Genomic DNA, 12,529 nt, shown 5'->3' with positions numbered 1-12,529 from the left:
TCTCAGATTAGAGATGGCATACACGTGATTGCGGATGTCGCTACCGGGTTATCCTGCGTCGTCGGAGAAATTAATTTGTATGTTATATAGAGAAAGCCGGGTTGCCGGTCGACATTGTGTCACAATGCCACTACCTGAATGCCGAACGCCTTAGATTGCTGCGGGATTGCTGCGATGCGGCCCGGGGGGTTGGGGATATGGTTTGGAGCGGACGCCATGTTAGATTGCGATGCGCTGGACAAGATCTTGGCTTTGGCTAGAAGGTGTGGGCGAAGGAATCCGATGAAAGTCACAAATTTATGTGCATGGTCAATGTGAGGTCAGACACTCGGTGCTGCGTTAAGTATATAAGTGACAGTATCGAGAGTTGCGTTGGGCTCGTAAGGCGGCTGAATATCAATTCGTGCGACCAAGGCTTCGGTGACCATGTAGCACATTAGCTGATGCAATGTTTGCATGGCATCACTGAACACAGTCTTGGCTCATACTCCTGATTGAAATGCAGAAGCATTCGTAGGTATCAGAGAGTAAGTATTAACACAGCTGCATGAAGTGACCTGCAACCTATCCATGAACTCCGAGTTATGGCCGCAGACGTTGGAGTATGCCAACACCATGCCCTGAGCTCCAAAAAAAGATGGCCATCTACCCATGTCGTAATTTCTCTAATATCCAGTGGCGCCCGGTGCCTTCTCATCTTTCTTCAAGCTGAGCAGTAGTTCTCGGAATCGGGCCTTTTCGCTACCTGATGCGCCGCCCTTGGTGCCCTTTCCACTCAGATCAACCAACTTGGCGATGCGCTCCCAGCTGGTGCCGCCTGCTGTGGTGTCGTCGCGATTTGCGAGGAACTCCTCGGCCTCCTTTCGTGTCTTGGCAATCTCCTTGTCCTTCTTGTTGTTGTAGTTCTCGTAAAAGTCGTCAATGTTCTGCTGGGCCTCCTTGATGGTCCTCTCCTTGCGCTCGTGGGAAACCTCGTCGCGGTGCTGGATCTGGAGGTCGCGGCGCTCGCGCCATTCCCGAATGACGTCGGGTTCGGGTGAGTCTGATCGCTGTGGGGTGAAGGATGGGGCTGGTTGACCGGGGAGGAAGGGCAAGCTGGAGCCTGTGATGGTGCCGCCGGGAGCCATGTGCTGCTGGAGTCAGTATATTGCGTCAGAATAGGGTTGTTCCATGGTCAGTCGGATCCCAGCTGGCAGAGGGGGCAATTGTATATCGAACATGCCAGATGGCATCCTTTGGCCGGCTGCTGTCAGGGAAGCAGACGGTGCTTACATCGTTGGTCGTGTCAATGGCGGGGAAAGAGCTCTCGAAGCCGCTCATCTCCTGGCCGCCCACGTTGGCCTGGCTGAAGCCTCCCCCAAGCAGGTCATCGTCGCCATCCTCAACCGTCGCGGCCCGGTCGTTTTCTGAGGCAAACTGGTCGGCATCGTCACCGAGGAGGGCGCGTTCACGGTCGAGGAAGTTGCTGGCGTCGTTGTCGTCGCCGGCAATGTCCAAGTCTGCTGCATCGCCGCGCGCTTCAGTCTGGCCTGCGAGGTTTAGTATTGGATGCGGAGCTGCTTCGGGGGTTCAATGGCTGAGCTCACCAGCATCAATCTCGTCTAACGAAGGAAATCGGTCAGCCATAGTGAGGGCAGTGTGTGCGGTGGGTATCGTGAGAGGAGAGAGAATCGCGAATTGGCGACAATGGATTGCGTACAGGTGTCTTGTTGTTGCGTCAGGCACAGTTACCGTCCGTCACGGCCAGGGAGCTGCTTGGCGCGACCGAGCCACGTTTAGCCGCATACCACTTAGCGTCAAGAGCTTCCCTCACCTCCAGCTCTCTCTTCCATTCCCATCCCCAACACACGTCATCCCTGTAGTCGCGAGCACTCGCAAAGCGTACATCGCACGCTGAACTTATTCGTGAAGACCCTAATCATGGCTTTCACCGAGGACAGCCTCAAGGCAAAGCTCTCATCGCTCAACGAGACGCAGGACGCCATCTCCACCGTTGGCCAATGGATCCTCTTTCACAGGTAAAGCCCTCCATCTTCTGCCAAGACCACATCGTGAGGTTGGCGCAATCACTTTGTCTGCATCCATGTGCTTCACGCGACCGACTTATGCTAATGGCACGTGTACAGACGACATGCCGAGCGCATTGCCCAAGTATGGCTCCAACGTATCAAGGAGGTGCCGCCAAACAAGAAGCTGGTTCTCATATATCTCGCCAACGAAATCACGCAAACCTCCAAGATGCGCAAGAAGGAGGAGTTTTTGCGCGCATACGAGCCCATCCTGGCCGAAGGGACGACAGTAGCCTACAAAGGCTCCCCCCACGAGATACAGAACAAAATTAGGAGAGTAGTCGAGGTTTGGAGGCAGCGCAATATCTTCAACCAGGCCGTACAGCAGGCAGTAGAGAGGTCAATAGACGACGTTGACCGCACCAAGTCTACGCGTAAACCTGCTCTTGGCGGATCGCTGTTCTCCAGCTCGACAGTTCCGCCTGAGCTCACGCCTGTCGCGCCGCTGGCGACCACCCTCCAGAAAGCCGACCTCGCGACAAAACCCGCCGTCACCGCCGCCAACCAGGACTATGAGAAGCTCACCAACCCAAACGCTGCGATTCCATCCCCGCCCATGCACGCTGCGGGGCTCGCTGCGCTCTGTAAGAAGCTTGCGCTGGCCGAAGGTGCCGTCGCTGAGAGCATCAAGGCACGCAAGGCCCTGATTACCGGCCTTGAGCAACTCCTCGAGACGAACAAGAGGAAACTGGTTGACGAGGAGGCACAGGAGGCTGATCTGAAGACGCGCAAAGACGCCATAGAAAGCCGAAAGCGCGCTGTCGAAGAGGCCATCCTCAAGGGCTTGTCAGCGGCAGAGCAGAATAGGATCTCGACTGCGCCTCTTCCGGTTGCTACGACCTCGCCGGTCGCTGCTACCTTCTCAGCTGCGCAGGAACGCCCTGAAGTCGAGGAACTCACTCCTCCGCCTATGGAGTCCTTCACACCTGTTGGATCCCCCCAGCAAGCCCCCGCACCCAGAAACGACCCCGTACCGGCCATCCGCGACGACGAAATGCCCCAGCCCGTCGCCCATCCCGTTGTACCAGAGACCGCCCCCGCCCCCGCGCATCACACAACCCAGCCAGAGTATGCAACCTCGATTGGCGAGCCGAACCAGCACCCAGCTGCAGATCTCCTCAAGAGCCTGCAACACGCGCGACCAGGAGCCGAGGGTGGTATCTATGGCCAGCAAGCGTATGAGAATGCGCACAAGAAGAGAAAGATGAGCAGGAATGCGGACGATGACTTTGCCGCATTCGCTGGTGACCGAGACATGGCCGGTATTGACGACAACTTTGCCGAGCTGATCTAGGAAAGCTGTTGTCTCAGCATAGCCAAGAGAGTTGGTTGTTTGTAAGCATATCGGAGGCATTGAATTCGACGTATGGGTAGCTATAGGGGAAAAGTCAAAAGGCGCACACATGTAGCTCAGGACACATGGTTATGTCGAGAATTGTTATTCGAAGATACCAAGATCCATCATAATGTACAATTACAGCATTCATGCTATCCCATATGTCCGTCGTCATAATTCATTCTAGCATCGCAAGCCGTCAAGAGGCGCGCATCTCACGCCTGTCCTGGCATCTTCCTGTTCTTCTCAATCTCGCCCATAATCTGCTGACCCTCCTCGGTAGTTGCGTCAATAACGCCCTCCTCGAGGCTTAACATGCCACCCTGACCCAGCTTCTCTACCACCTCTTCCGCCTCATCCACACTCATCTTGGCTAGCACCTTGTTTACCTCGTCCAGTTTCCCGCTTTCAAGCGCCCGCTGCAATCCTGGTGGGAAGCTCTCGAAGATCTGCCTTGCTTGCTCTTCTACCTCTTTTTCTTGGGGGTCTGTAGCAACCGACTCCTTGGGCGGAACAGAAATGTTGATTTGTGTGTTGGGGTCTACGGCATGGAGTTGGATCTGCTCTACACCTGCACCTTCCGACTGTGGGTTCTCAGCGCGTTCTTTCAGGATCTCAGCAGCGCGTGTCTTGATACGGTGGTATGTAGAATCCACATCGTCGTTGAACATCTTGCCGGCCTGGTGGTCTTTCGTTTGTATGCGCTTGAAGAAGAGCTCCACGCCTTGCCGGCCACCAAGTTGACGGCAGTACTGCAGTAGAAGACCTTGGTGCACGCACTGTCGAGCGTGTTTTGGCTTGCCGTCGAGTTCGGAATTGAAGGCTTCGACGAGGAGTCCGTCGGTCTCTTTTTCGGCTAGGATCTCTGGGTGCGCCATCAGGAATTGTAGGCATGCATACCAGTCTCCGACCTTTATCTTCGCAAATTGTTGCGCGAGGGGTGAGGCGGTGATGTCGTCGTCGTCATCTTCTGGGGAGGCTTCAACGACGCTTCCTTCTTCAATGTCGCCATCTGCGCCCGATGATTGACCTGTGTCTGTCCGGGTGGCTGCGGGCCGTTGCGGGTTGTTGAGCAGTTCGACTGTGGGCTCCTTCTTCGCTACTGTCGAAGACGACGCGGCGGCCTTCTTCTTCTGCTCTTCTTCAGCCTTCTTGACGTTGGAGTAGCTAAAGCCCTCGTGGATGTCATCGCTAGTAATGTGCTTCTTGTCCTCCTTCTCCAGCTCGTCCAGCTTTGCCAGCAATTGACCCTGGAGATCTTGTATGCGCGCCTTCTCCTTCTCTAACCCTTGTATGAATAGTGTGTACCGTGGCTCGTCGCTCTTCTGCTCGTCAATGTCCTTCTTGACCGCGTCTACCAGACTCGCCATCATCTGTGGGTACGTGGGCTTGTCCTTGATATGCTCGTGAACGCCCTCTGGTGGTGGTGGCGGCCGATCTGAGCCGCCGTCCTTGTCGATCTTCATGTCCATCATGCTCTCCATCATGGCCTGGAAGACGAGCTGGTCGTCATTTGCGCCATTTCCCTCGGCCTGCTTGTCCTTGTGCGACTTGAGCGCGGTGAGGAGACGGTCGACGCGTTCGGTGAGGCCATCGTTGATGATGCGCTCGTACTTGAGGGTGCGTATTTGGTGGCGGCGATGGTCGCGTTCCTGGTGTATTTGGGCTTGCTTTGCGCGGATAAAGGACTTTTTGTCCACGTTGGGGTGTACTTCGATGTCGCTGTCGTCAGAGAGCTCCAGGGCGTCCTGATGCAATGTCAGAAGCTGCTGCCGCGGCATCACAGAAGCCCATCACTCACCCATTTGCTGTAGTTGATCACCATCTTGGCTGAGATCTGCGTCGTGTGCTACAGGTCGGTGCTTGGGTTGCTACTCGAGGCTGCACCGTGTTTAGTACGATTGCGGGGCTGAAGTGGCATGTCGCGTTCGGACCACACTTCGTCATCGAGAATCTTCGACCAACTTCACTTTCACTCCATGTCATCCCTCACGCAGCGCTGCTCTCTCTAGCAACATCTCACTTCGCAGGCAAAACTCCGCGGGTACACAAAGTCGTTGATAGACCCGTATCTCTGTACCTGTCTAGTTTTTTTCCTTGTATAGGTGCAGAACAAAGAGCAAGGCGGTGGCTGCAGTCGATAGTGACATCCAAGCGTGGCAGGCTTTACTACCAGATAGAGCTGATATGAGGGCTTGGTTGAGCTCATTTGTTAGTAGCTCTTTTGGAAGGGTTAGGCTTGGGATTGGCCATGACTGTAAAGTTGACAAAGGATGTATCACGAAGGATGTAGTTGTAAGCATGGCCAAAGCTGGAAGGCTTGGAGTACATTTTAGTCCATGGTTGGCTATGTTGTGGCTAATATATGATCGTCTTGTATTGCAAAATCGCTAATATGTATGCAGCTCCGATGGTCACTTGCAACTACTAGAGACGAAGTGCAAAGCGCACAGGCTGGCGTGTTTATGTTCATGATATTGAATAATGTTGCTAGGACATGAAACCTCAAGTATAGTTGACGGCCGGGAATAACTTGTAACAGCGGTACGCGGAGACGTGCGTCTGCGTTGAATAAAACTTGCTCTCGAAATATGGTACCTGTTGCTAACATTCATCCCATAATATCAAATCACCAATAACTATAGAAACAATGAAAGGCGAGAGCTGAGGTAAAAAGTTGACCATCAAGAGGACGATCTTTCACGTTCCAGTAAGACACCCAAGATACCTGAAATCAGGATGTGCTACACGCACTGATCAAGTTGAGTAATCGTCAAGGGTGGGGAGCTTCCCAGAATCACTGTGAAGTGAGCCACATCCTGAACGCATTGATGAATACGGGTTGGCGAATAGTGGTGTAGAGATACGGGAGATGGCTGAAGAGAACTATCGGAGAGGTGCGATGACAAGTCCCGGTCCTCGGAACGCTAATCAACGCGCTTGTCACTCAACAGGCAGGAGAAAGCCCACATCAAGCTTTTTGGCATCCGGCATCGAAGACTTGTCAACGGCAAGCTCCAAAAGCTTATCTTTCTCTCCAATGACAGTCACACGTGCGGTCTTGCCGCTTCCGCCCCTGCGTTCATGTTTGTCTGACGGCGTGGGTGGCGCAGCCGACGCGATCTACATTCGCGTACCTGCCGTCAAGGCTGTATAAGAAGACGACAGCCTACTTGCTTACTGCTGCGCACTGCTATTCACTCTATTTTGACAATGCGGTCTTTTGCCTTTGGCGCTTTTGTCTCCATAGTAGCGCCTGTGTTGGCCTGCGAAGGTCATCACAGCTGCTACGGACCGTTGAAAGACGATGTCGTCCTGACCAGGAACGTTCGGCGCATGCAACCAGACGCGCAGAACGCGACCACAACACCCAAGGCGCCTCTCGAATGGGGCCAAATCAATTTTATGCATACTACGGACACTCATGGATGGCTTGAAGGTCACATCAAGGAGCAGAATTATGGTGCGGACTGGGGTGACTACGTTAGCTTCACCAAGCACATGAAGCAGAAAGCTCGGAGTCTCGGTGTCGACCTGCTTCTCGTAGACACAGGGGTTAGTGTTTCTGATGTTGCCCTAGGGACGATCAGGGCCACGCACGTAGTTGAGAAATATAGCAATTCCGCTAACATACGACAGGACCTGCACGACGGTGCAGGATTGAGTGATGCAACGTCTCCCAATGGCAATATCTCGAACGTTATCTTTGAAAATGTCGACTACGACTTGTTGACCATTGGAAACCACGAGCTCTATGTTACCGAGATCGCCTACGAGACCTTCAGCAACTTCTCCAAGGTCTACGGAGACAAGTATCTAACCAGCAATGTACAGATCATCAACCCAGCTACTGGCCAGTTCGAGTACATCGGATCTCGTTACCGTTACTTCACCACCGAACAGGGTAATTTGAACGTCTCCGAGAGCAGCTAAATGCTGATATAGACAGGGCTCCGAATCATGGCTTTTGGCGTTCTCTTTGACTTCGCTGGCAACAGCAACGTCTCCAAGGTTATCAAGGCAGCCGACATGGTGAAGCAACCGTGGTTTCAACAAGCCGTGAATTACACCGAGCCGATTGATCTGTTCGTGATCACTGGTCACAACCCGGTACGGACAAGTGTCTCCAGCAGCACGATGGGCACTGTCTTCAAGGCTATTCGCAGCATCAAACCAGACGTGCCTATTCAAGCTTTCGGTGGACACACGCACATCCGAGATTTTGCTGTATACGACAACAAAGCTACGGGGCTTGAGTCTGGTAAGAATGTGTGACAAGTTCTGATGTACTTATCTAACATCATTTCAGGTCGTTACTGTGAAACTCTAGGTTGGCTCGCTATGTCCGGTATCGAATCGAAGACCTGCAAAGCACAACACAACCCCAAGGGTGTACCAAATCCTACTCGTAGCGCGGTAGTACCAGCGAGTACAAGGACTGCATCTGCCAGTGCGCATCTGCCAACATCTTCTTCAAACTCCACAATCCGCTACGCTCGGCGATATCTTGACTGGAACCGTAACACGTTCGCTTATCATGCTGAGAACAGTCAACCCTATACCACATTTGACACATCTGCTGGCACTAGCATCAGTGCCGAGATCACTTCAGACCGAAGCAAGCTCAATTTGACCGATTTGTACGGGTATGTGCATTGACTATTCGCACGATCTGAGACGTGGACTAAATCTTGAACAGTTGCGCACCAGAGACATACTGCCAGTACTGCAAGCCTTTCCTGGCTGAAGGTAACATCTTCGGTTTGCTACAGACTGCATTGGCTACAGTCGTCGTGAACGAAACGCGCAAGGATGTTCCAAGACTCATCATTATCAACACTGGATCTGTTCGCTTTGACCTTGCTAAGGGTCCCTTTACATACGATGATTCCTTCATTGTATCTCCCTTCGATGATGCCTTCCAGTTCATCCCCGATGTACCCTACGAGCAGGCTTCTCAGGTGCTTGGTATACTGAATGCTGGTGCCTTCCAGAAGAAGCGGGATCTTGAGACCGCCGACTTTGGATTCAGCCCTATTCTCGCAGACCGAGACACCTGCCTCGATCCGCCGCTCACTCACCACTACGAAGGGGTTACCCGCCGATCGAAGCAAGGTGGACGTCTTATCCGCCGCCAATCTACTGCTCCCAATCCGGGTTATACGACAAAGGACGACTTCGGTACCGATGGAGATGATACAATACACTCGGCTATCCCAGACTACTCGCAACCCAATGACCTTCAGGCGAATGGCTCTTTTCCGCTTGATGGATCCATGCCAAAGACCGTTGATCTTGTGTTCTTGGATTTCATTGCTAGCTACATTGTCAACGCTCTAAACCAGCCAGATGTTGGGGGAGACTTCTCGCTCAGTCAGGTATCGTACTACATGGACAAGAGCTTTACTACCAACAGCTACCTACCAGCCTATGCTAAGATCGCCTGGCAGGCGAATGTACCAAACTGTCCTGTCGGACAGGGAATTGGTGCCTCGTAATGTACAAAGTACTAACCGAGATATTACTGTGCTTGTACAACAGTGTATGGAATGTGAACCGTGAGGAGATCATCAGTATAAGAATAGCCATAGCAATGTCAAACCAGCGCTTCCGCATGTGTTACAAAATACAACCTCAGGCCATGCTTCTCGCAAGATGAAGAAGACGTCAAACCAACTACCCAAAGTCTGCGCCATTACCCTTGGGGCTTTTTCAGGCTCATGACACGAAACCTTCGATCCTTTTGTGGGATGACCACTCGCCATCAACGGAAAACAGTTAAATCGCAAGGCGACGAGCTCCTTCGTGCAACGCGCCATACTTCTCTGAATGTATTCCAATATACTATTCGGCATGAGCCAAGATTCATGAATCCTCTTCCAATGAACAAAAGGCCCTTTCAAGCTGCCGAAAGACCCGAACTCCTCCAATTCTAGATACCGTCAGGAAACTCCCAGGGGTTTCTGCAGTAAAAGGCAAAAAGAAGGTTAGTGTGACGCGCTAACGACGCGAGCACAGTCCACTCGCCTGGACAAGAACCTGAGGCAAACAGAACCATTTCTCTCACACTACCCGTTTGAGAGTCCATCCCGTACCAATACTCCGCTGTCTTATCGCTCAATGGACCTATGACAGCTGTAGCGCATGCAGCATGCGCCACATGCACAGCAGACTAGGCCCGACATGTGAATATGCGACGCGAACCACGGGCCGAGGAGCTTAGGCCTACCACGCGTGGTGCAGCTTTTCTCTACGAAAGCAACCTGCCCACGGCAAAAACGCAGGTACCGTGTCTGATTTCTATAGCAGACTGAAGCTAGCGTTGCTTGGCTATGCTGGTGGTGCAATGAGTCGAGTTTAATAATATGGCTGATATCCGATCTTCGTAGGGGTAGGTATCTTCCGCTTCCTCTTTGTGGATTCTCTCCACAGGTTTGCTTCTATATCTTCGTCGTTTACACTCGCTGGCGAGGGTTTTGAAGTTCGGTATACGCTCTTTGACTGCCATTCGTTTCGTTGTATCTTTTAATACTCGTCTTATCGTTCGTGTGCTACTTGGGCGTTATTTCCTACAGATATCTTTGCAGATCACAGGCACTCCTTCCACTCTTTACTTGACAGGCTTTACGCACGCGATATGCAACTCTCTAGCCTTCGTGGCACTTTGGTGGTTTTCTTAATCGCATACCTTAAGACCGATGTTGCTGCGATCTCGAGAGATGATCTTGAGACGCACCGGCTGCTGCGAGCGGCTACGAAACGGTCAGACCTCTACAGGAGAGGCGTGAGGATCACCAAGAGATTTGAGACCGAATTGGCTTACGTTGAGAGTATGCTGAAGTCATCACATACTTCCACAATATCGCTAACAGTGCGCTAGATGAGAACGTCTGGAATGACGAGTCTACATTTGCTTCACAGGTCCAAGTCAGCTCACGGAAACCTCTGCTCAACTTGGAAGAGCATGAACACCACCTGCAAGACGTACAGTGCGACGACGATACGATGAAACTGCACTTTGTAGATACTTCCTCAGCACGAGATGCCCGATCGGCTTGTCATGGTGCTCACGGAGGCCTAATTATTACGTCACATAAGAGCTGTAATGAGGAAGGTGAACGATCGGTATATCAGTAAGCTTTTGATGAGTATCGCAAAGACTTTCTCTGATGATCCCAGGGTACATGATGTGTCATTCGCTAAGGATGGAGAAGCCCTTGAGCTATCCGTTTCGAAGACGACATGGCAAGCAGCGTTTGACTACGTGGACATCTCATTTGGTCACACTACGGAGGATCATGTATACCGGCGCCATTCCGACTTTACGAGGCTCCGCCGCAAGCGACAGAATAGAATCAACATACCTACAGACACTCCTGACGATGTCAACACTGTTGCCTTTGACCTAGGATCAGAGCTTCTAAACAAGACCTTCGGCCTCGAATCCTTCTTGTCAGCAATTTCTCCCGGCAACCCAGTGCCCGAATCATCGGTACCAATTGAGATTGGATGTAAGAGGTGTACGACAAGTGGACAGCTCGCTCTTACACAGGGCGCCTTCAAGATTGACGCTTCACAAATTGATCTGATTCCGGACGCCTTCGAAGGCGGAGATGATGGGAAGGAAATTACGAGTGTGATTACTGGTGGCTTCGTCGAGCTTGTGGCTACTGGTGTTGGTGCACGACTTGAGTTGTTTGCCAGACCAGTCAGCTCTGGTGAATTCGAGATCACCTTGTTCCAGGTTCCAATTGCTGGTTTCGTGATTCCCGGCGTTGGCAAGGCTGGAGCTATCTTTGAGCCAAGGATTGCGTTCGACTTTGAGCTGAGCGGTACACTCGAAGTCAACTACGGGCTTGAGGTCACGGTATGTATAGTCTTCTGGATAACCGTGGGCATTTGATACTGACATTATCAGGTTCCTGATGGTTCCAGCCTCCGAGTGGAACTTACGGATCTTGCCAGTAGCAGTCTCACTGGTTTCCAGGAATCCAGACTCACTCCATTGCCTGTCGAAGTCAACGTGACTGATGCAGAAATTCTACTCGGTCTCGCCTTCGTACCTTCAATACCGATTGGGTTCGAATTCCTGGATCAGCTGAAGGCTGAAGTAACGCCTTCTTTGCAGTTGCCCCGTCTGGACGCGAAGCTATCGAGCAAGATTATAGAGAACTGCGGTAATGGCAGTAACAGCACTCATTCAGATGCGCCATTTGCGAACCACACGGCAGGACTATCACCCGAACTCATCAAGTTAGGCCCTCTGGCCTTGGTCGAAGCAAACATATCTCTTTCGATTGATATCGCTCTAGACGTTTCCTTGCCGGCCCTCCCACCACCTTTCAATGCAGTTGGAATTGAAGAGAATATTTTCACGGCAGTCTTCCCTTTGTTGTCGTCCTGCGCATCGCCCGACAACGCTTTCAATAACGCTACAGGCGTCGTAGTCCCTCCCTCAATGGCTAGCCACAGCGCCATGGCAACGATGTCGAACGCTACCATGGGAATGGCGCATGCTGATGACACAGCGGCACTTGTCAGTGAAGAGGCGGCGGCTCCGACACTTGACCCGAGCATCTCTTTTATATTCGCTAGTGATGTGGTGTCTTCGACCTCGGAGTTGATTGCTACTTCGACGCCGACCAGTACTATCATGTCAGCAACTTCTCTCACAAGTACTAGACCGACAATGATGAGTAGCACAAGGTCTACAACCTATCTTGCAAAGACTACTTCGACAAGGGCAAGTTATACTGCTTACACAGTTTCCACGCCTTGCACTTCTTCTCTGTTATACCCTACTTCGACGATTGCGATCGAGAAAACCTCTACTATTTGTACTACTTCTCTAAAACACACGTCGACACTGATCGACTACACTGTCTCTGCGACATCATCACCATGTACTACTACATCGACAGCGGCCTATGGCTACACCACATCGTCAACGTCCCCTCTGGAGACTACGACAACGCCATGCGACACCACTCGGACGAGCCTTACCACAAGAACGACTTACATCACGGTGGCTCCGTCTATAGCGACTTCGACCCCTTGTTCGCTTACATCAACTCTTACGACGAATAGCTCGACATGTTCAGAATCGCAATATGCCACTGTGCTC

General features: G+C 52.0%; 5 protein-coding genes across 5 annotated transcripts; 3 read left to right on the top strand and 2 right to left on the bottom strand.

The window, feature by feature from the left end:
• Positions 1-665: 665 nt before the first annotated feature.
• On the bottom strand, positions 666-1,626 carry GT037_008553 (clathrin light chain; the record flags this gene model as incomplete). The annotated part of the gene is made up of 3 exons (XM_038933600.1): positions 666-1,130; positions 1,273-1,529; positions 1,587-1,626. The coding sequence occupies 3 exons, from the start codon at positions 1,624-1,626 to the stop codon at positions 666-668; spliced, it is 762 nt and encodes a 253-aa protein (XP_038783565.1).
• Positions 1,627-1,920: 294 nt separating this feature from the next.
• Positions 1,921-3,363, top strand: GT037_008552 (duf-domain-containing protein; the record flags this gene model as incomplete). The annotated part of the gene is made up of 2 exons (XM_038933599.1): positions 1,921-2,018; positions 2,127-3,363. 2 exons carry the CDS (start codon positions 1,921-1,923, stop codon positions 3,361-3,363), a joined length of 1,335 nt encoding a protein of 444 aa, XP_038783564.1.
• A 257-nt stretch (positions 3,364-3,620) lies between these two features.
• GT037_008551 (hsp90 co-chaperone cdc37) lies at positions 3,621-5,230 on the bottom strand (the record flags this gene model as incomplete). The annotated part of the gene is made up of 2 exons (XM_038933598.1): positions 3,621-5,153; positions 5,207-5,230. The coding sequence occupies 2 exons, from the start codon at positions 5,228-5,230 to the stop codon at positions 3,621-3,623; spliced, it is 1,557 nt and encodes a 518-aa protein (XP_038783563.1).
• A 1,388-nt stretch (positions 5,231-6,618) lies between these two features.
• On the top strand, positions 6,619-8,903 carry GT037_008550 (calcineurin-like phosphoesterase; the record flags this gene model as incomplete). Its single annotated transcript, XM_038933597.1, has 5 exons — positions 6,619-6,960; positions 7,045-7,309; positions 7,355-7,666; positions 7,715-8,051; positions 8,105-8,903. 5 exons carry the CDS (start codon positions 6,619-6,621, stop codon positions 8,901-8,903), a joined length of 2,055 nt encoding a protein of 684 aa, XP_038783562.1.
• Positions 8,904-10,042: 1,139 nt separating this feature from the next.
• GT037_008549 (uncharacterized protein) lies at positions 10,043-12,492 on the top strand (the record flags this gene model as incomplete). The annotated part of the gene is made up of 5 exons (XM_038933596.1): positions 10,043-10,235; positions 10,286-10,538; positions 10,585-11,272; positions 11,324-12,080; positions 12,134-12,492. The coding sequence occupies 5 exons, from the start codon at positions 10,043-10,045 to the stop codon at positions 12,490-12,492; spliced, it is 2,250 nt and encodes a 749-aa protein (XP_038783561.1).
• Between the last annotated feature and the right edge of the window lie 37 nt (positions 12,493-12,529).

This window comes from Alternaria burnsii (genome assembly GCF_013036055.1).
Source record: "Alternaria burnsii strain CBS107.38 chromosome Unknown 744, whole genome shotgun sequence".
Classification (NCBI taxonomy): Eukaryota; Fungi; Ascomycota; class Dothideomycetes; order Pleosporales; family Pleosporaceae; genus Alternaria; species Alternaria burnsii.
This window is presented reverse-complemented; position numbering and strand designations above follow the sequence as displayed.